Below are 20,781 nucleotides of genomic sequence, written 5' to 3' on the forward strand. Positions count from 1 at the left end.
CAGTTTTAAACAAGTGTAATTGTAAAAACAAGTGCAGAGAGAAGAAGCAATCCATCACGGTGGGAACCCGACAGGTATCCAAGATCTGTTCCCTCTGACTTTTGTTTAGAACAAACAGCAGTCGGAGGAGGAGAAAAAGAAGCCGACAATAAGGGAAACGTCTCTTCCATGTCGATTTAGAGGAATAGTTTAGAGAGATCTGCCGTCTCTGGAGCAGCGGCCTTAAGAGTCTGTCGTCACTAAGTCTGAAGAGATTTACTATCCAAAGCAATTAAATGTTTGGCATGCAAGTGATCCTGGGGGGCACTGCCGGGCGGAGGGAGGGGAGGGAAGAGAAGAAAAAAAAAAAAAGGTTACCTGCGTCTCTTAGTGAGGGCGAAAATCTTTAAACGCAACCTTGGAGAAAGTGTCAGGAGAAGCGTCGCCCTCTCACTTTGTCTCACTCATGTGGTTAACAGGAGGCAACTCGCGTGACCAGGGAAGCAATTAAAGGGAATCCCGGGAGATGTTTTCTCATCCCGACCCGTCCTCGCCGCTCAATCCATCACGTGTTATGAATCAATGCCGGAGCGACGGCGGGAAAACTTGAGGGACGTATCGATCACCACAATTAAAACGGAGCTGTTTTCACACGGCGATGCCGCCGCGGCATCGTTTACACTTGTTCATTAAAGTGAGCCCGACTCGCTTGCAAATCCAGGATCGAAAAGTAGATCATCAATTCATTAACCTCGACTTAGGAGTTTTTAATCACTTTTTATGACGCTTAGAGGATTTGTGTTTCTCCTTGCGCCGCGCTTGAACTCCACGCAGACGGTGAGTTTCATTTTAAATAAAGCTTCTCATCTGTAGATGTTGTTAAATGATTAAAACGCTTTTATTATCTGTGGCAGGAAGTATGAATGTGAGTGTGTAACTAGAACATGTGCATTTCCAGAAGAAAATACAGTGTGAATTCTGAATATTTAAACTGAAATGATTGAAAGTATTGAATGAGTATTCAAAGTAAAAATGTTGTAAAAACAGTTGAAATGGTGGCATCAAGGAAAAAAGACTGATGTGAAAACGTTGAGCTAAAGTGAAAAAGGTTGAGAAGAAGAAAAGGAAGAAGAATAAAAAGGTAGAATTTGAAGAAGAAGTAGAAGTAGTAGAATTAGAAGTGGGAGTAGAAGATGTAGTAGAATTAGTAGTAGAAGTAGAAGTAGTGGTACAACTATTAGAAGTATAAGTACTAGTACCTAGTAGAAGAAGTAGTGTAAGAAGTAGTTGTAGAAGTAGTAGTGTGAATAGAAGAAGTAGTAGCTATTATTAGAAGTATAAGTACTAGTACCTAGTAAAAAAAAGTAGTAGTAGAAGTAGTAGTGGGAGTAGAAGAAGTAGTACAATTATTAGTAGAAGTATAAGTACTAGTACCTAGTAGAATTAGTAGAATAAGTAGTATAAGAAGTAGTAGTAGAAGTAGTAGTGGGAGTAGATGAAGTGGAACAATTATTAGTAGAAGTAGTAGTAGTGGGAGTAGAAGAAGTAGTACAAGTATTAGTAGAAGTACAAGTACTAGTACCCAGTAGAAGCAGTAGTAGTAGTAGAAGTAGTAGTAGTAGTGGGAGTAGAAGAAGTAGTACAAGTATTAGTAGAAGTACAAGTACTAGTACCTAGTAGTAGAAGTAGTAGTAGAAGTGTTATTGGGAGTAGAAGAAGTAGTACAAGTATTATTAGACGTACAAGTACTAGTACCTAGTAGTAGAAGTAGTAGTATAAGTAGGTCATTAATGCACATGTATGTCTTGGCTAAAATATTATTTTCTTTGCGTCAATAGTTGAATGAATTTCTGCTGTAAAAGCTCAAGTTATTCATTGAAGGTTCAACTCTAATGGAATAAAACCAGGAACAGACGACGACCTTTAACTCGAGTGACTTCACTGACTTGCAGAGACTAGAAGGTAACGGTGAATAATAGAGTTCAATTAAACCTTCGAACCTCCGTCTGTGTGAGAATAAGTCAAGAGAGAGGAAACTCTCCAGAGATGAAAGAAGAGTTAATTAGAGTCTCTGTGATTCTTCGGTCCTTCCTGTCAACAGTAAAGGTTCCACGTGTCAAGGAACCTCGCTCGGCCTTGTTAGCGTAGTTTTAATGCCGGTTTCACTAGAGTTGCCATGGTAACAGACCCATCACGCTGGTCATAACCATCAGCTGCCAGGAGGAAAAGTTGAGGTTGGAATTAATTTCTTCTCTAGGTTTTTGGTCCGTGGGAGGAAACCGGAGTAAACTGGACGGCACCAAACAAATGCTGCGGCCTTCAAAATAAGAGTCAATAAGTGAAGTTAATGAGGATGAATTGAAGTCGCCTGATTGAGATTAATGAGGCTCGTGATCAATAGTTTTTTTCCTGATATAGATTTTACCTCCAGAGCTTATTCACTTAACAAAAGACAGTTTGCTTCATAAATCTACTGCCGATACATCAAACCGCTCCGTCTTATTCTGAAACAAACGTGAGCCTGAGTCGATTAGCGTGTATGGATTAGAAGCAGAAATGTCAGAGGATGTTATTGTACTTTTACTCATTTTGACACCGGATCGATGACAGAAGCCGCCACCGTCGCATCTGAAAAAAAATTCCACTGCAGGCGTCTGAGAAATATTTCCCAGCGAGTCAGTCTGACACCTGCATGGCGACGGGTGAAAAAGGGTCATGTCCCAGCACTCTCCGAATTCATTTCCCCGCAACACTGTGAGCCTCCGTAATATTGTTCCTTCGCAACGGCGTGACCTGCAGTCAAACTGTCGCACGGATCTGTAAATAAGACGAAATTCCACCTTCTGCAGAATGTTCTTCGATATTGAATTTTTATCTTTATTTCAGATTCGTTTTTTCTCCCACAGCAGGGTCGTATGGAGCCCCATTAGCAAGTTACTTGTACTTAAGAACCTCATGAAACACTGTCCTTTAATTGTGAAAGGAAAAAACAGATGTTTTTATGTAGTTGCTGTCCTTGACTACCTCTAGCTGCGCTGAGCTTAATTGATTAATATATACTTAGTCAAAAACAGCAGATTAGAACATTTATTTCAGGTGTCTGAGGTAAGCAGTTTTTTCACGGACAGAACCTCGGATATATATATAAAAAATAAAACAGCATGACCGGCAAAAAACAAACCTTCAGTACATAAGAATGAGCCCTGATTGGTTTTTCTGCCAAAATGTGGTACCATAAAGAGTTTTACTAAAAGAAAATATTTTTTTGATTAAACTTGACCAAACGAGCATCTTGACATGTCAAGGGTCACAAGCTAATGTTACTTCAAGGAAAATCCAGGTTGACTCCCGGCACTCCAGTTTCCTCCCACAGTCCAAAAAACATACAGAGATTCTGATTCACAGACCTCAGAGCCCGTTCTGAGGTGTAAGGCTGGGTCAGATCACTGATGTAAGGAGGAGTCTGACCATGAAAAGATATGAAAGTAAGAACCAGAATTTCTGAATGATCCTGAAATAACCTGGCAGCCAGTGAAGAGTTTCAAGGATCGGAGAAATGTGAGTTCTTCTACTAGAGCAGGCGAGACAGCTCCTTCTTGTTTAGACACGAAAATGAATTGTTGCAATAGTCCAGAGGAGAAGACACAAACGTGTGATGAAATGAGTGATTGGTTGTGCGTGTCTGTGTGCTCTGTGACGGACTGGCGCCCTGTCCAGGGTGTCCCCTGCCTCTTGCCCTATGAAACTGGGATAGACTCCACCTCCTCATGCTACCCCTATCAGGGATTAAGCGGGACAGAAAATCAATGAATGAATGAGTAAGACAATTAAGATCAACAGGAGTTATATACTGGTTACAAATGCCTCAGGGGCTGGTTGGGAACACATTCTACTGCATGATATTAAGTGGAAGGTCTGTCTTGTAACCGTTAACTGACTTGTTTTTTAATAAAAGTATACAAAATTGCATTTCCTTCGTTCCTCCTCTCAGTACATCCTCGCTGTCTTTTCAATTTCAACTATTTTTGCCTTGATTCCACTTTATTCTTGGTCATTTTGGGATCATTCGTTGACATTCTAATATACACTTTGTAGCAGTAGCATGTATTGTTTTTGGTCAGTTTGTTCTTATAGTAGAAACAAAATGTATTTTCAATTAAAATCAAACACTTTAAGCTCCACAAAGAGACATAAAGACGTGGTAAAGGGAGACGGTCGGACAAATCAAAGTCACCTTTTGTGAGACATATTTTGTTCTAGTCCTTTCCTAAAAGCCCTCTAAAAATAATTGGATTTTTTTTTTTAACAGTACTGTAACTTTGACGCTTAAATAATTAACTATTTGATCGATTGGTCTGTGTTTTAACGAAGCAATCGTTCAGTTTCCGTCAGCAGTCAACAGTCAACCGAGAATTTTCAAACTCGTCGAAGTTGAGATCGTTTTTCCACGCACACGAGGGGTCGTTTGATGTATTGACATATTGACGGGTCAACATTCAAGTGGTGTAACCAGGGCTTCAGAGTCAATCCATATGAGGAATTAGCTTTTTTTCGGCACTCTCGGAAGGAAAGCATCCCGACAGACCTCTCCGAGCAAAGATTGATAGATCGCTACGATGCAAATCCTCCCAGCGGAGCAAACATTCTCTGTTTGTTGAAGAGCGTGTGCACACTAGGGGGCGTCTTTCTTCTGCCCTTCAAAAATCAACATGCATCAACTATTTGATCAGAGGCGGGAATATGCCGACGTGGGAACAGGTAAGCCATTGTGTGTTCCTCCGCCCGAGATAATCATCTCCTCTGTGCTCTGTCCATCACGGCAGTGTCCATTTCTTTCTGTTCATTCATACTGGCATTCCTCCGTCACGCCGGTCTGGACCTTCCCTCCCGTTATCTCGGGCCGGAGGAGTGAGCATCGACTTCGATCTCTCGGCGAGGGGGGGGCAGTAATGAGACGGCCTCAGCTTCACGCCGGCGTCTATATAGGGATCATCTCGGTAATTGACTGGAGGATAGAAGAAGTGGAATGCGCCGGGATCAATCATGCTAACCTTTTCTTCGCCCGCTCTGTCTCGTCTGCGCTTGTTACTCACCTGTGGCTGCATTAGTGAGAGGAATTAATGTGCTGGAGATTCTTTTGTTAGGATTAATGGACTGTACGCTCTTCGTCTTAATTCGTCTCAGGGGCCAAGAGTGGACTGAAGAACGTTGAAATGGGAAACGCTTTTGACTCCCGCTGGTGATATCCCAGAAATTATGAGGTGGGCAAAGTGCCACCCGGGGGGGGGGCCACTTGCCCGCCCCCACAGTGCCTGTTTTTATCCGGCCCTGTGTATATATTTAAACAGCTATTAATGTTCTTATTGATACTGTTGGATTTAGTTTCAGTCACCATTTAAAGTCTTTTTTATTCCATATGCTTATAAAGAATTACATCATTTTTTTCTTGTTTCATTTAAAATAAAAAACTTTCTTTTTATGTTTTTTTACAATATTGATATTTTAATTTACGGTTTCTTGTATATCATTGAGATTTTAACACATTTCCTCTGTTAAATATTTATTTTATTAATATAATAAACAACTATATTCATTCATGGGATTAATACGGATCATGCTTTCCTAAATGTGTAATTATTTTGTTAAAATATAAGTAAACTGATCAATATTTATACTAATATTAGTATTGTAGTAGATTGTTAATATTATTATTTTTACTTTTGGATTGATCTCTTCTGTTAATTATGTTTTATTATTATATTATAAAATATATATTCGTCATATATACATACATCAACTAATAAACATAAATTATTAAATATATTTTAAAAAAATGAATAGAAATTCTTTATTTATTTACACAAAATAATGAAAAGGAGACTCCAGAGGCACAAGTGCAACAATCTTTTTGAAAAGTTTCTGATGCAACGAACTTGCAATAAGAATAAAAGTCCACAAAAATCCAGGGGGATCCAAACAGCCTTTAAAAATTATTTTAAAAAAATCCGGTAAAACAAGAGGCTACACTTTAATCACTAGTAACCATTAATAGAAATAGATTTATATGAATTAAAATCACATGTTTAACATGTATAATCATTGTAGATAACTTAAAAATACATGGTGAAGTTTCACCAGAACCAAAGATGTATTTTAAATTCTAGGGTATTTCCTGTTACCAGTTTGATTCCTGAGGAAACGAGTCACGATCATAAAGTAGTTCTGATAGAAACCAGGCTTCATAATAAAAAAGTAATGTTCTCGCACCAGGCACATATATCACCAGATCTCTCCCTGAAAATGTTTCTGAAACCGTCGAAAAATATATTTCCGTGTGTTGTTGGAGTTTTTAAAAACGATGACGATCATAATCACAGTTCCCAGAAGAGGAAACCTCGTCCATTCAGTTTCCACATTAGCATCTCCTCATCCAGTTATCTGGAGAGCTGACGGGATGTCGATTAGATTACGAGGAACCTCTGGGTTTGCATTGGATGGACAAACGTCCGCTAATTAATTATGTATTTAAATAAAGCTTTCAAACGTGGACTCTTTGTTGTGTGCGAGTCAAGGAGTCGCATATCAATCATCTTGAGCTCTTGGCTCCATTCATCATGCCTGGTCTAATAACAGTCAAGGTGAATTTCACAATAACAACAAACACAACGACAGAGCTTGTGCAGCGAAACATGATACGACGGTCAATTAAATTCAACAAATTCATTCTCCTCGCCTTATTAAATCATTTTAACGACTTACTTGATCAGTTTTACTTTCGGCTTGTTTGTCTGATTCAGATAAAAGGTCAGTCCACTTGAACCGCTTCCTAAAATACACTAAGCCTTCCATCTTTATTTGTCAGTCTGTCTGTCTCTTGCAGACACACACACACACACGTCGGTTTTGTCTCCAGGGCGCCCAAACAAACACACTAAAGTGCTTTATTATCATTGATTATCTTTTCTTAAGTTTCTCAGGTCGGCAAACAAACGCGTATGATTTCGAGGGGGACGCTCCCGCCGAGTCCACCGTTTGGACTCGCTGCCATATGACACTAATCTACAGCATCAGCGTGAGCAAGATGTGCTGCCAACTTCCATCCGACTAAATCTCAGGGCTTGATCTCCGCATGTCAGCCTGCGAGCGGGGATCAGCTATTATTTATCCTGGGCTGCGGCAGCAGAGCTCCGGGACTGCATCGCAATTTTCTCTCCTTGAGAATATTTAGGGAAATAGCGGAGCGCGGGAGGGTGAGCGGATGCAAATGTCTGCGGCGGTAATATGGATAAAGGACGAGATAAAGATCGTGCCATGACAAAAATAAATGGGAATACATTAACAGACAGCTCAATTTGTATCATGGGTAGTAGTTTCTGATACCGGTACTGATAGCAGTTCCTTCACTTGGATCAGGCATTACCAAAGTCAGGCCCAAGTGAAATGGAAAATAAATAAAGTAAAGTATTTGCTATGTGTCAATGTTTATTCTCTTTTCTTCCCACAAAGAAGTTAGTCTTTTTTTCGCATAACATGTTGATGATACACAAGCTTTTATTCTGAACTTCTACCTGAGAAAACTCTTGGTTTTACTTCATCAAAAGCGGCCCTTCTCGAAAAAAATTCTTAGATACTGGTTCCAGAGTAAAGGGATGATGTCGTTCTATGTTTGTATCCTTTTAGGTTTTTGTGTTATTTTCTCTGATCTTTGCTCTTTATATTTGCACTTTGTTATCTCTTTACACTTTGCTTTGTTCTTGCTTTTATGAAACTGTAAGGTCAATCTAATCTAATCCTAAAAAATACAATTTTTCTATACTAATTTGACAAGATACATTTTAATAAAAACAGTAAATGACAAAGTACAAATATTCCATTTGATTTTTTTTTAGCTACATTTCCAATTTAGTACATTTCAAGCTGTTTTCTTACAGAAAAACAAAAATCCAGTGCAAAATAACACTACAAGGAATAAATTGATCTGATGTTCACTGCCTTCGTCATGTATCTGTTTTTTTTAAAAGAAAATTACCAGCGAAAGACGAAGCATTTTTAAATATAAAAGCATTTCGGTGCAACAAAAGAGCAAAAGTTCGATCCCCAGCCCTGAAGACTTCACGATACGACATGCATCACGATATTTGGATCATGATTTGACATTGGATAATTATCAGTTTTATCTTGCTCTTTAAAGTATATACTTTATTGAATATTGTTTTGATTGTTTAAGCGCTTTGTGACCCTGGTCTGGAAAAGTGCTATACAAATAAAAATGACTTACTTACTTACTTAAATGACGATATTCTAAACCTCAAACTTGCAGGCCACCTGCAGCCAATTAAAAGTTATACTACGGTCCTTAATTTAATGCTGGACTTTTTATAGGTGTTGGTCCAGCAAGGGAACCATCTTTTTAGAATGTTAATTAAGTAAGTAATTGTTATTTGTAGAGAGCCTTCCTCAGACAAGGGTCAAAAAGCGCTGACACAATCAAAAACGATACACAATTAAAATAGATGCAAATTTAAAAACTTTTAAAGGTCAAGACAACATAGAGACAAACACAGCAGCCCCAAGAAAGTTAAGAAAAAAAACTACGCAAATAAAAAGGTCTTAGAAAAAGATCATCAAGTTCATTTTTTAATCTATATAGCTTTGATTACAGTTAAGGTGCAACATATTTCTACATAAAACGAAAGAGCCCACAAAAAATTAACCTAAAATTGTCCAAGTTCACAGTAAAACAATGAAAGAAATCCCCCACAATAAAAGACAAACTTTAAATAAAATTTGGATCAAAGACAAGCAGAAAAAGTTTAAAGCAGTTTAAAGAGCCAAGTCTCGTCAATATTTAGCTCCGTTTGTTCTGTGGCCAGTTAGGTTTGAGACCTTTGTTCTACATAATTAACTAGAAAAATACTACACAATATTACTCAACAATTTAATTTTTTGTTAGCGGCATCTGTACTGCTTCTTTTATAAGCAGAATATCATTATTAATTCTAAGATCAATGTGTCATGAAATATTGCCAAAAATAATATGTTTCCAAAAATCTAATTTTTTCTTCTATCAAAATTGGCTTAAAATGTCTACAAAACTTGTACTTCTAGCCTAAAGCTTTTATTACCAACAGTTTCCTCATAATCTTAAAACACACTTTTACTCTATGGACTTTAACAAAGCACATATTCTCCTAAATAATCTAATGTTATAAGATGTTTTATTGTATTTGATTGATTTTATTTTGTGCGTTTTAATTTAATTGTATCTATTTTTGTACAGCACTCAGTGGTCACCTGTATTTTAAGTGCCTTATAACTAAAAATGGTTTGGTAAAATCAAATTATACAGAAGGTAATTACATGGTAAAAAGCAGATTAAATACCAAAATTATAAATCCCTGGGTAAAATGGAGGTTTTAATTATTGAAAAGTGATTTTGGAAAAAGAAAAAAAAGATGATGCAGAAAGTAGAGGTTGAAAATTGGGAGGTTGTTGACTGTTTTATACTTTTGCTCGGCTCTTTTATGCTCCAAATTCAGATTAGGCTTCAGTAGATGAACCAAATAAGTAGTTTCACTAAATATTTATCAGTGAATTGTATGAAACGTGAACAGGGTGACGGGAATACCTTCAAATCTCTGATGACATTTTGTTTTGGTTTAGATCTCGAGCCGTGTACATAGACACCGGCAGCCTTGAAATGAGCTTTGCTTAAAAGACCAGACGGGGGTTGAGAGGACTCGAGGGTCTTCAGTAAAACGCACCTTTGAAAGAAACCCATAATGAAGTGCTCGCGGCCGGAGATCAAATCTTTTGTGCGTCGAAATATATCAGCGGAGCTTATTATTAAAACCAGCCGTTACATTTGCATAATAGTCTCTGCTGCAAAGTGCAAATCAGAACCTAAAAATAAAAGTACTTGTATATATTTATTGTCTCCTGATAAGACCTCCTTCTATGCCTGATACAATGGGTTTTGCTCTGAGAACTCACACACTGTCCTTGACGGGTTACATTGTCCTCTAAGATGTGGGCGTGTCCAGCCATGACCCCGTCGATGGAACCGTAGGAAGGTAATGGCAGGAGGTTTAAGCGTCCTTCGTTGGTGAACACATGACAGCATGATGGAGGGAAGTGCAGCCTCGTGTGTCTGGTACTAATGAAAGTACACGCTGTACACTGGACCCTCCTCGCAACAGGGACAAGAACATAGAGGACCCGTTTCCTTTAAAGAGACTCTGATAAAAAGTTATACAATTGAATTATGGTCATATATTTACAGTAGTATTCCTGGACAATGTGTTGGTATTTCATTGTATCAACTATATCAACAATAACTTTCAATTGTTCAACAGAAACATCATTGATAATAAAAAGGTACCTAATCTATTTCTCGATAAAAACAATGGAATACGAAAAAATGAAGTAAAAAAGAATAGTTTAAATAAAGTGCAAACACAACTATCTTCATCAATTATTGGGATGTCTTTGTGTTTTGTTATTTTAGGTTGAGGTTTTAATCAGGAGTGTGTCAAACGATGCTATTAATTGTGATTAATTAATTACAGTTTTATCAGTTTTATTTATTTTATTCATAGGAAATGTTTCTTGGCAACGTTTCATTACATTTCATTACATTGCCACATCGTAAATTTACATGTTTCTTCTTGTCGTATAAAATAAGCTATTATGATTTAGGATGTCTTATTATGAGATTAATTTAGATTAATGAATTAAATTCAGAATTATTATTTTAGATCTTTAATTTATAGGAAACTTTTCTTGGCAATATTTCATTATATTAAAAAAAAATTGTCTTCCATCACATCTTAAATTTCTTAGGGTCGTATAAAATAACACATTATGACTTGTGATGTCAAATTATCTGATTAATTGCGATTAATTAATTTACTTAATTATTAAGTGTTTTATTTCTTTGGTTTATAAGAAACATTTCTTGAAAATATTTCATTATATTGAATTATTTTTTTGTCTTCCATTACATCTTGAATTTACATGTTTCTTCTAGTGGTAAAAATAAGTCATTATGACTTGGGGTGTCAAATGTATGTGATTAATTGAGATTAATTCACTGAAGTCATTATAATTGTTTTATTTATTTTATTCATAGGAAACATTTCTTGACAATATGTCATTATATCGAATCCTGCTTTATGTTTTCCATCACATCTTAAATTAACAAGTTTGTTTTTGGCGTAGAAAATAAGCTATTATGTCTTGGGGTGTCTAATTATGAGATTAATTTCGATCAATTACCTACAGTCATTATTCATGTTTTCATAATTCATTTTTTTATGGTTATATAAAATAAGCTATTATGACTCGGGATGTCAAATTATCTGATTAATTGCGATTCATTAATTACAGTTAATTACAGTCTCCCATCACATCTTAAATCTGACCTTTCATCTCGTTTCTTGTAATTATTTAAATTAAATCATTGCTTCTTTTTTTTATCACAAGTTGCCTTTTTGAAAAAAAAACCTAAAACAAAACAAGGTCTTTTTCTGTTTTATCTCCGGGCAAAAAGAAAAGGTCAGTAACACCATGAAGTGGACATTAATAGGTCTGGTGAACCAAATAATACTTGTTTTTTTAAGTGCCTACCTACTTTATTTATACTCTTTATTTTAATAATGATTTAGACTAAAGAACAAAACATAATTTAAACATGTATTTTTTTCAAATGTGTGAATATAAATCTTTTTCTTTACCCATGCATAACTTATTCGATTTTATTTGCAGTTTTGCTTACAATACATGGATAATTATGACATTAAAAAACACATTTGACTAAGCAAGACTCTTACAGTTGTAATTCTTATAGATCTTATAGGTAGTCTTTTATTGACTGTTGAATGGCAACAACCTAATGTGAACTGATTCCTTCAAACGTCAGCCGAAATACTGCCGGAACTATTTCATGTAATCACAGTCTAAATAAAGAGACTAGACCAGAACAAACGTCTGTTGAATACAGATCAAACACGGGAAACAACTGCGAGCAGCGCCCCCCCTGCTGTGAGCTCAGACGAGCTGTTTAGTGCTCGCTGCTGTGCTGGATGGAGCTTTGTTGGCCAGACTGAACGATACGTGATGATAATGGCCTGTTGGCCTCTCCCAGATCCCGTTTCACTGCCGAGGACACACAAGCTGCTCCGTATTTAGCAGCTCTCTCGGCTGCAAACCTAGACTGTCGGGGAGCTGCAGGGCCACTTCCTCCACGCCGGGCGAGTCTGGAGTAACAGATAGCTCCCGAGGAAAGTCGTTCGCGAGTCGCTTGTGTTACCCAAGTCCTGTCGAACAGAGGGAAACTGGAGGCAAGAACGAACCATCGAATCCTGTGTTTTAGATACAGATCCTTTTGAAAGTAGTTCTTAAAGAATAGAGAATACATCACATTTGTGATGAATAAAAACAAAAAAAGAAGATGAGTCTATATTTTTCATTATTATCTGTCAGTATTATTTGGGGGTTAAAGTGTCTAAATTTACTGATTCTCAAATGGATATGTTTACGTCATTATTTGATTTAGTGCTGTCAACAGATGAAAAAAAGATCTAATTATATAGATATTATTATTTCATCTTGTTAAATCTAACCTAAAATATGTGATAAAAGTTGAGCTTTATGTCCATTAAGATTGATAATTGTGGCAAAGTAAAATATGTATAAATTGTAAAATAATTACAGTTATTATATTACTCATATTATCAGTTTCCACCAGCAGGGGTAAATATTGTTTATTTTCTTAATGATTTAAAAAAAGACAAAATAAGAACAAAGCATCAGGTCCATGTAAAGTTTGTGTTATTTCCTTTGACTTATGTTCTTTATATTTGCACTTTGTCATCCCTTGCACGTTGTTCTTTTTATTTGCACTTTGTTCTTGTTTTTTATGAAACTATCGTTTGCTGTGAACTGGAAACCACATTTCCAGAAGATCTCCGAAGGGATTAATAAAGTCCATCTATCTAAGTGATCACATTAAAAATCTTAATTCTCAAATAAACAAATAAATAAAAAAATAAAAAAACAAGGATATGACATTCACCAAACCAATCAACCAGTCAATGTCAACGTCAGGGTGTGGCTGACAGAAAACAAAACACACACATACAAAATACCTATAAAGATGCCAGTGTTTAAGATAAGATAAGATAAGAAATTACCCTCAACAGTTATATACCAGGGACCTCGTTTCTCTAAAGGATTTTGGCTCTTGTTTAACACCCAGACTGAAAGCCGGCTGGATACAAAATGAATGTATTGTATGTAGATATTGTAAATGAACTCACAAATGGAAAAGCTGCTGGGTGTGATAAGAACATGGGAATCCTCCACGGACACAATCTTCACACCGGAAAACATCTATTTATTACGCAGAGTAATGAGCTCATGAAGGCTGGGATGTATGGAGAGGGGATCTCAGCAGGTGTATCGGCTGCTCATGAAAAGACTGTGTTGCTCTGACAGCTCCAGCGTGAAGCAGCGAGAGATGCTGATAAGATTTTCTCTCCTCTTGTTCCGTGTGGAGAGATCAATTCATATGGCAGGAGGACGCCGAGCAGAAACATGGAAATGCAGCGGCGTGTGATTCGACTGTCAGAAGCTGCAGAGACCAAATAAGTTTGATCGGACGGTATCTGTCGTTGATGGTTTCCTGGAGCCGAGATACAAACATATATGAAGACACGTATGAAAGATGGTGACGTCGACTCATCACATCCGAGAGCTGACGGCAGCATGTTGTTGTGCACATGCCAACAAATTCACTTGTGTCGACCGCTAAGCTACATATGGTGTCAGAATTAGTGTGGCTCAAAGTCAAGTCTCTGGACAACAACCAACCATGTGTGAGGTCTCAGCTGTCGGGGTTCTGGCCACTTCTTTCTTTTATCCACGCTTGCTTCTGACAAATAAAATGGGGATTTAAGAAAATAAAAAAGTAATTTTCTACTACTTACATTAGGTATAACCTTCCTCTTAAGCAGAAAGATGCTATTGTATTATCATTGGCCGTCATATGTATTTGGATGCAACGGATTAGTCTTATCTTTATTATAAATATATTTTTGAGGTGATTTGCTTTCACCATTCATGATGAAGAAAATTAAAATATATACAAATACGGTTTATATATACATATTTATGGCCACAAGTGGGATTGAGTATAAAGGTGTAGCCAAGCTGGACAAACCTGTATTAGAGTATAGTTAACTATTTGTATTATTAAGTCCTTTATTTTGTTAAATAAAACACATTTTATTTATTAATTTGCTACAAATTTTCTACAAAAAGTACACAAGAAAAATAGTAATGATTAAAAAAACTAAACAAAAATTTAAAAAAAAGGAAACTTATAAACAGAAACATTAAAGTTACAAATACAACAAAAAAAAAGTTAATTGTGATATGACTGAACTTAATTGACCTCAAGTAATCGAATCATTTGGCAACACTTATAAAGCCTAAATATAAAAAAAACTGTTCTATTCTATGTTTATATTTGTATCATGTTCTTTGTGTTATTTCCTTTGATCTACAGTATGTTCTTTATATTTGCACTTTGTTATCTATTTGCACTTTGTTCTTTGTTTTATGAATCTATCGTCTGCTGTGACCTTTATCTATCCATCTATTCTCTCTGGTCACTAACGGACAAATATACAAGCATATATATATATATATGTACAAATACACAGCTGACAAAATAATCCCCAAAATTATATTGACAGAACAAAGATCTGACAAATGGTAGTACTATGAAAACAAGTTATTTTAATAACTGTTCAACATGTTTTGAATATCACTTTAATTTAAGAAAATGTTGCTACTATTTATTATTATTAATATATAATGGTTTGGCCCCAGTGTCAGGTGTATTCCCTTCAAACAATTAAACTAGTTTGTTATATGAAATAAAGTAATTCAGAGATTCTAGTGTGTTCTACAGGTGATGAAGTCTAAACTCAAAAGTACATAAAAGAAACGTAGAAGAAGCTTCTACAGGGACCCTCTCCCTCAACTTTGCTATTCCCAACTCCCTTTTCTTTCTCATTCAAATTGCAGGAAAGCAGCATATGCAGAGATGAAGACGAGATGTTGCTCTGCCGTTGACATCTCCCTGAAAGCTTCAGAAGTACTTTCTCTGCACCACTCAAGAGACCTTTTGCCCGCCCGACGACGGCCAGAATCGGATATAATCATTTCCCACAGAGAAGCTTTCAATAAGCTCCCGACGGAAAGCGCGGTTTGGCTTCGTTTCTTCGAGCGCTCCAGCTGAAAATATTACATTTTGTCTCTCAGCCATTTTTTTTTTCTGTGTAGAAGTCATTACAATTTAAAGCTCAGCATTAGTCTTGGCATCACAGCGGCTTTTTGACCTCTGGACGCTCAGGCCACGCTGTGACTTTTCTTCTCACTTAAAGCCACGTTCAGATACACAATGTTTTGAAGTGATGACACAAGCGTTCCTGCAACAAGACGCACGAGAGAGCAGGCAAAATAAACTGCTGCTGCTGCTAATAAGCAAGTGTCCAACATGTCCTCGCCGAGGTTGATGAGGTCGAGCGGCCTCGCTCCAGGAATAAAGCACCGACTCTAAAGCCTGATCACAGTTCCACTAATTATTATCCACTTCACCAGAGACTGAAAGAAACACACTAGGATTGTCACGTTGTTGTGGTTCAATAAAAAAACTTCAGTGTTTTCTTCCTAAAAATCGATAGCAATTTCAAATATGCAGATATTTGACTCAAATAATAATTATGTTACTGTTGGAATCCAATGTTACTTACAGTGAAGTCGAGGGACAAGTAAGAGTTTATAGACTATACAATCTATCCAACTATCTATCCATCCATCCAACTATCTATCCATCTATCCAACTATCAATACAACTATTTATCCATCTATACATCCGTCCATCCATCCATCTATCCATCTATCCATCCATCTATACAACTATTTATCCATCTATACAACTATTTATCCATCCATCCATCCATCCATCCATTCAAATATTTATCCATCTATCCAACTATCTATCCAACTATTTATCCATCTATCAAACTATCTATCCATCTATCCAACTATCTATACAGCTATTTATCCATCTGTACAACTATGTATCCATCTGTACAACTATTTATCCATCTGTACAACTATTTATCCATCAGTGTGTTTCCCCTCTGGGGATGAATAAAGCTTTTCTATTTTTTTTTTTTCTATTCTATCCATCCATCCATCTATACAACTATCCATCCATCTATACCACTATCCATCCATCTATACCACTATCCATCCATCTATACAACTATCCATCCATCCATCTATACAACTATCTATCCATCTATACAACTATTCATCCATCCATCCATCCATCCATCCAACCATCTATCCAACTATTTATCCATTTATCAAACTATCTATCCATCTATCCAACTATCTATCCAACTATTTATCCATCTATCCAACTATTTATCTAACTATTTATCCAACTATCTATCCATCTATCCAACTATCCATACATCCATCCATCTATCCATCTATATGACAACATTTATTATGACATTTTATTATTTAGTTCCACTTGTGTATTTATTTATAATAATGTCATTTATTTTCCTTCTTACCTAACACTTTAGGTCCTTCAACAAAATTCCACCGTGGCTTATCCATTTTGTAGAAGAGCGAGTTAAAAAACAAACATTTTTGGTAAAGATAAATAAATAATCGGATTCTAGGAAACCCATCGTACCACTTTTCTTCATCAAAAAAGAGATACTTGGAGCTGTTTTCTTGGAGCCAGTTCTAGCTTAGAAACTCTTGGAAGAAAAAAAAAAAAAAGAAGTCATGAAAAGCTCGGGTCACTTCCATCCCCTGCTGTTCCCGAACACTTCCCTGCCAACCTTCTTCTGCTGACCTTGCTCCGCCGCCGTCCTCCCCTCTTTCATCCCCACTTTACTGTGGCTTTCTGCAGACCTCACATAAAAAACTCTTACTGGTCCTGAGGTTTCTTCATCCACAAATACTCTTCATCACACCCCCTCCAACCGACACTCGTTTTTTCCCCCCATCTTTCCTCTCCATATCTCATCACTCTTTAGACAGTGTGTCTCACACCCATTACAAAACCCAGGGTGCATCACCGCTCCATCTACCATTAATGGATTTCCAATGCTCGGACCCCCCTCCCCTTCACCTTTCTCGTGGTCGTACGCCTCCTCCCTGGGTAGCATCGTTCAGTAAGCTGTTTAGAAATGCATGAATCCGCTCCGTGTTATTGTACTCACTCCATCATTACTCATTCCCCAGATAGAGCTGTGAGGCACGACCCCCCACTCGCTTTCCCTTCCGAGTCAAACGGGAGACAACGGCCGCCGTGCGACGACAGCTTGTCACGAGATGGAAGCGATCCACTAGGATTCACGTTTGTTCGCCGAAAAAAAATGATAATTCAAAAACAAGTATTTCTAACCGGAAAAGCTCTGGAGGGGATTACTGCGACAATCTGAGCCACGCATTTAACGACTCTCTCAACAAATAATCTCCGGATTAAAAGAGTTTTTAATTATGAATGAGGCGACAATAACTCCCGAAAAACGCTTGAAATTGGCAGTTTATGACTGGAAACGATGGGAATTCTTTCTCCGGGAGGGATATTTTAAACTGATTTCTCAATCTAATCTCACTTTTGTCTACATTTCTTTGCCAAAAGACAAACAATCGCGTCCTCTCCCAGAACTCCCTCCTCTCGTTTCTTTGTATGCGAGCGAAACAGAGAATCTATTGTTCTTCGCACAGAGCATGTAGGGAACGGTACGAACAAGCGGCTCCATCAGAGGAATCGCACACTTTCATGATTCACACTGCGGATGTGCGACACTTTGAAGATGATCAAGTCGAAACACAGCCGAATGCATCCAACACGTAAACAAAGTGTCCCTTATAGCTTTTGCGGCAGAAGAATAACTTCACCTACCTTTGGCGTTTTGGTGCATTTCCCGTTTCTGGCATCTTTAATATAGGCGATATCCAGGAAGTCTGTGTCCTACAAACAAGGAGAAACAGATTGGTTTCAAAGTCAAGTTCATTAGGAAACCTTCATCAACACCTGAGGACACGATTTAGTGGCCCCGAGAGAGAGGAATAATTGAACAAACTACAAAAAAAAGAAAGAAAAGAAAAACGACGTGTTGACAATTGACTTTGGACAAGGATTTCACAAACAATGACTTTCAGAGTTTAATTTCAAGTAGAAATCAACACTTTGCAGGTGAATAATACTTTTTATTATGCGTCTTGTTCAGATAGAAAGTGCAAACATTTTAGTCATATACATCACACAGAATAAACCATATTATTATGAAACTAAAGGGAAACTATTACACCGACCACAACATTAAAAAACACTTTATACTGACTCATCACAAACACACACACACAAAGAAACTGCCAATAAAAATAGTAATGTGGAGAGCAGGGGTAGAACCGGCGAACCGGAATGCTCCTCTGCAGATGCAACACTAATAGACTCAGGTACACATTCATTTCTCATGGTATTAGACTTTATAATTTTGATTTTGGGGGCAGGAGCGGAGTAATAGTTTGATGTATTCTTTTGTAAGTTAATCTTTGTATCCTTTTTTACTTATTTTTAATTTTCTTTGTGTTATTTCCTTTTGATCTATGTTCTTCATACTTGCACTTTGTCAAAACTTGCACTTTGTTCTTCTGTTCTCTATGTCTAGGTCAACCACCAACAATGGGTTGTGCACAATTAAATAAGCAAGGGGAAAGTGCTTATAAAACTATGCAAATGTCAAGTTGTTCGGCCATGACAGTTTTGCGGGGGTTAGAAAAACAAAAGTCATATAGTTCCCACAGGCATATATCAAGATGAAATTAATGTAACCACATTATTTTGGAGATGCCGTCTTGGCCACAGAGAGACTCTGGGTTTTATTACTGGAGAAAAGAAGCTGATAAGAATCTGCAGCTCTTCAGTTCGGTGCCACAAAAAGACGGTGGAATCGGGAGAGAAAGCAAAACAGCATTAATAACTAAAGACTTATCGATGGCAAGCTTGAGCTGCCATGTTTTTTTTTTTCCCTGAGTAATTATGAGCAATGCAGTCTGTGGCGATAAATAAACAAGGAATAAACGGCGTGTTTGAAGAGACACAGCTCTCTAGACCGTTTTCAACGCGGTGAAATAATTAAAGCAAGTGTGATGAATGCTGAGAAGCATCATACATTACACAGACTGAATTATACATTAAAGCACGGGCTCCTGTGGCTATTCCGGAATTCATCAAGTTTCAAAATCGTTTTCATGCTTATTTACATGCAGGTTGGAACGGGAAGATCAAATATAGCGATTCGCGCAAATGTAATCACAGAGACGGCACCGTCGGCGACCACAAGCCTTTATCAGTGCGGATTATCGCGCTCTCCATCTTCCTCGCAGGGAGCCGGGACGCAAGGTGGAAAATTAACTGGACTGAAGAGAGTGTCCACTCAGCACTATCAGAGCAGACGAGATGCGACAGGAGCTTGATTTGGTCTCGGAGCTCCAAACCTGGTTTCTGACTATCAAAGGTCAGAGGAAAATGGAACTCAGGATTTCTTATATATCAGGAGATTCTCTTGCCGTTTTTGTTTGTTTTTATTTATAGCTTCACCACTAATGGCTTTACGCTCAACATAATTGTTAAGGTTTTGTCACGAATAATTTTATTTAACAAACAAACAATAAAATGAGTTGGGGCCAAATGTAACAATGACTTTCAATTTTTGAGTTGTCAAAAATAAAAGCTTATGTATCTTCATCTAGTTCCACAAGAAAATAGAACTTCTTCACAGATAGAAATTAGCATTGTTTTAGCAATTAGCATGGAAAGTTAACATGGACAGTTAGCATGGACAGTTAGCATGGATATCTATCGTGGACAGTTAGCAAGGACAGTTAGAGTGGATGGTTAGCATGGACATCTATCGTGGACAGTCAATGTGGATAATTAGCATGGACAGTTAACGTGGACAGTTAGCATGGACATAAATTGTGGACATTTAACGTGGACAGTTAGCATGGACATCTATCGTGGACAGTTAGCAGCTTTTTTTTGTCATTATGAAAATCTCATATGTTCTTTTAACTAAAGCTAAGATAAGGGTGATCTCTAAACAAGATGTTAAGACAAAAAACTGTGCTTGTGATTTTTCCTACTTACTCAAGGACAAAATTGCACAATTTTATTCATGTTAAATGATCCATATTGGTCACAACGGGAACACCTCATCAAGGTTAGGTAGGATCCTAAGTGAAGTAAAAATGAAGATACAATAAATGTAAACTTCGACTATCCCCAGGATGAATTGGAAATCATTTCCAAACTTGGTGTTGGCTGGTAGGAAATGTTTTGAATCCTAAGGAGAATCCAGATGAGAGCTCAACGAAGAAGTCCCAAAGGTTCGCCTACAGACTAATCACTCTTGGATCAGAAAAACAGTAGTAAATGAAAACATAAATTCTCTTAGATGACACTTCGCTGCCTTCACCAGGCTTCTAGTTGCTTCTGGCATCCATTTTCTAAAGACTTCTGCCCAAGGGCGAACAGCTGCTAGAAAGCCTTCAGGCTCCAGTAAAACATTAACCTTTGTTTATTTTAAGAATATGCTTTCAGTGCTCATTTTGACTTTTGTTTCGCATCTTGATTATTTTCTTTAAAACTACCGACTGAAATCCACAAGAGAAGGATTCACTAGAAATACATTT

The 20,781-nt window shown here is 37.3% G+C and overlaps 1 protein-coding gene across 1 annotated transcript in view; it reads right to left on the reverse strand.

Annotated features, from left to right (window-relative positions):
• The window catches only part of plcb1l (phospholipase C beta 1-like), a 153,145-nt gene that overhangs the window by 92,975 nt on the left and 39,389 nt on the right, over nt 1-20,781 (reverse strand). Inside the window, exon 3 of the mRNA XM_087813062.1 lies at nt 17,987-18,055. Coding sequence (XP_087669188.1) covers nt 17,987-18,055 — 69 coding nt within the window. The remainder of the gene's footprint in view (nt 1-17,986; nt 18,056-20,781) is intronic.

Source organism: Callionymus lyra, chromosome 17, assembly GCF_982586985.1.
Source record: "Callionymus lyra chromosome 17, fCalLyr1.hap1.1, whole genome shotgun sequence".
Lineage (NCBI taxonomy): Eukaryota > Metazoa > Chordata > Actinopteri > Syngnathiformes > Callionymidae > Callionymus > Callionymus lyra.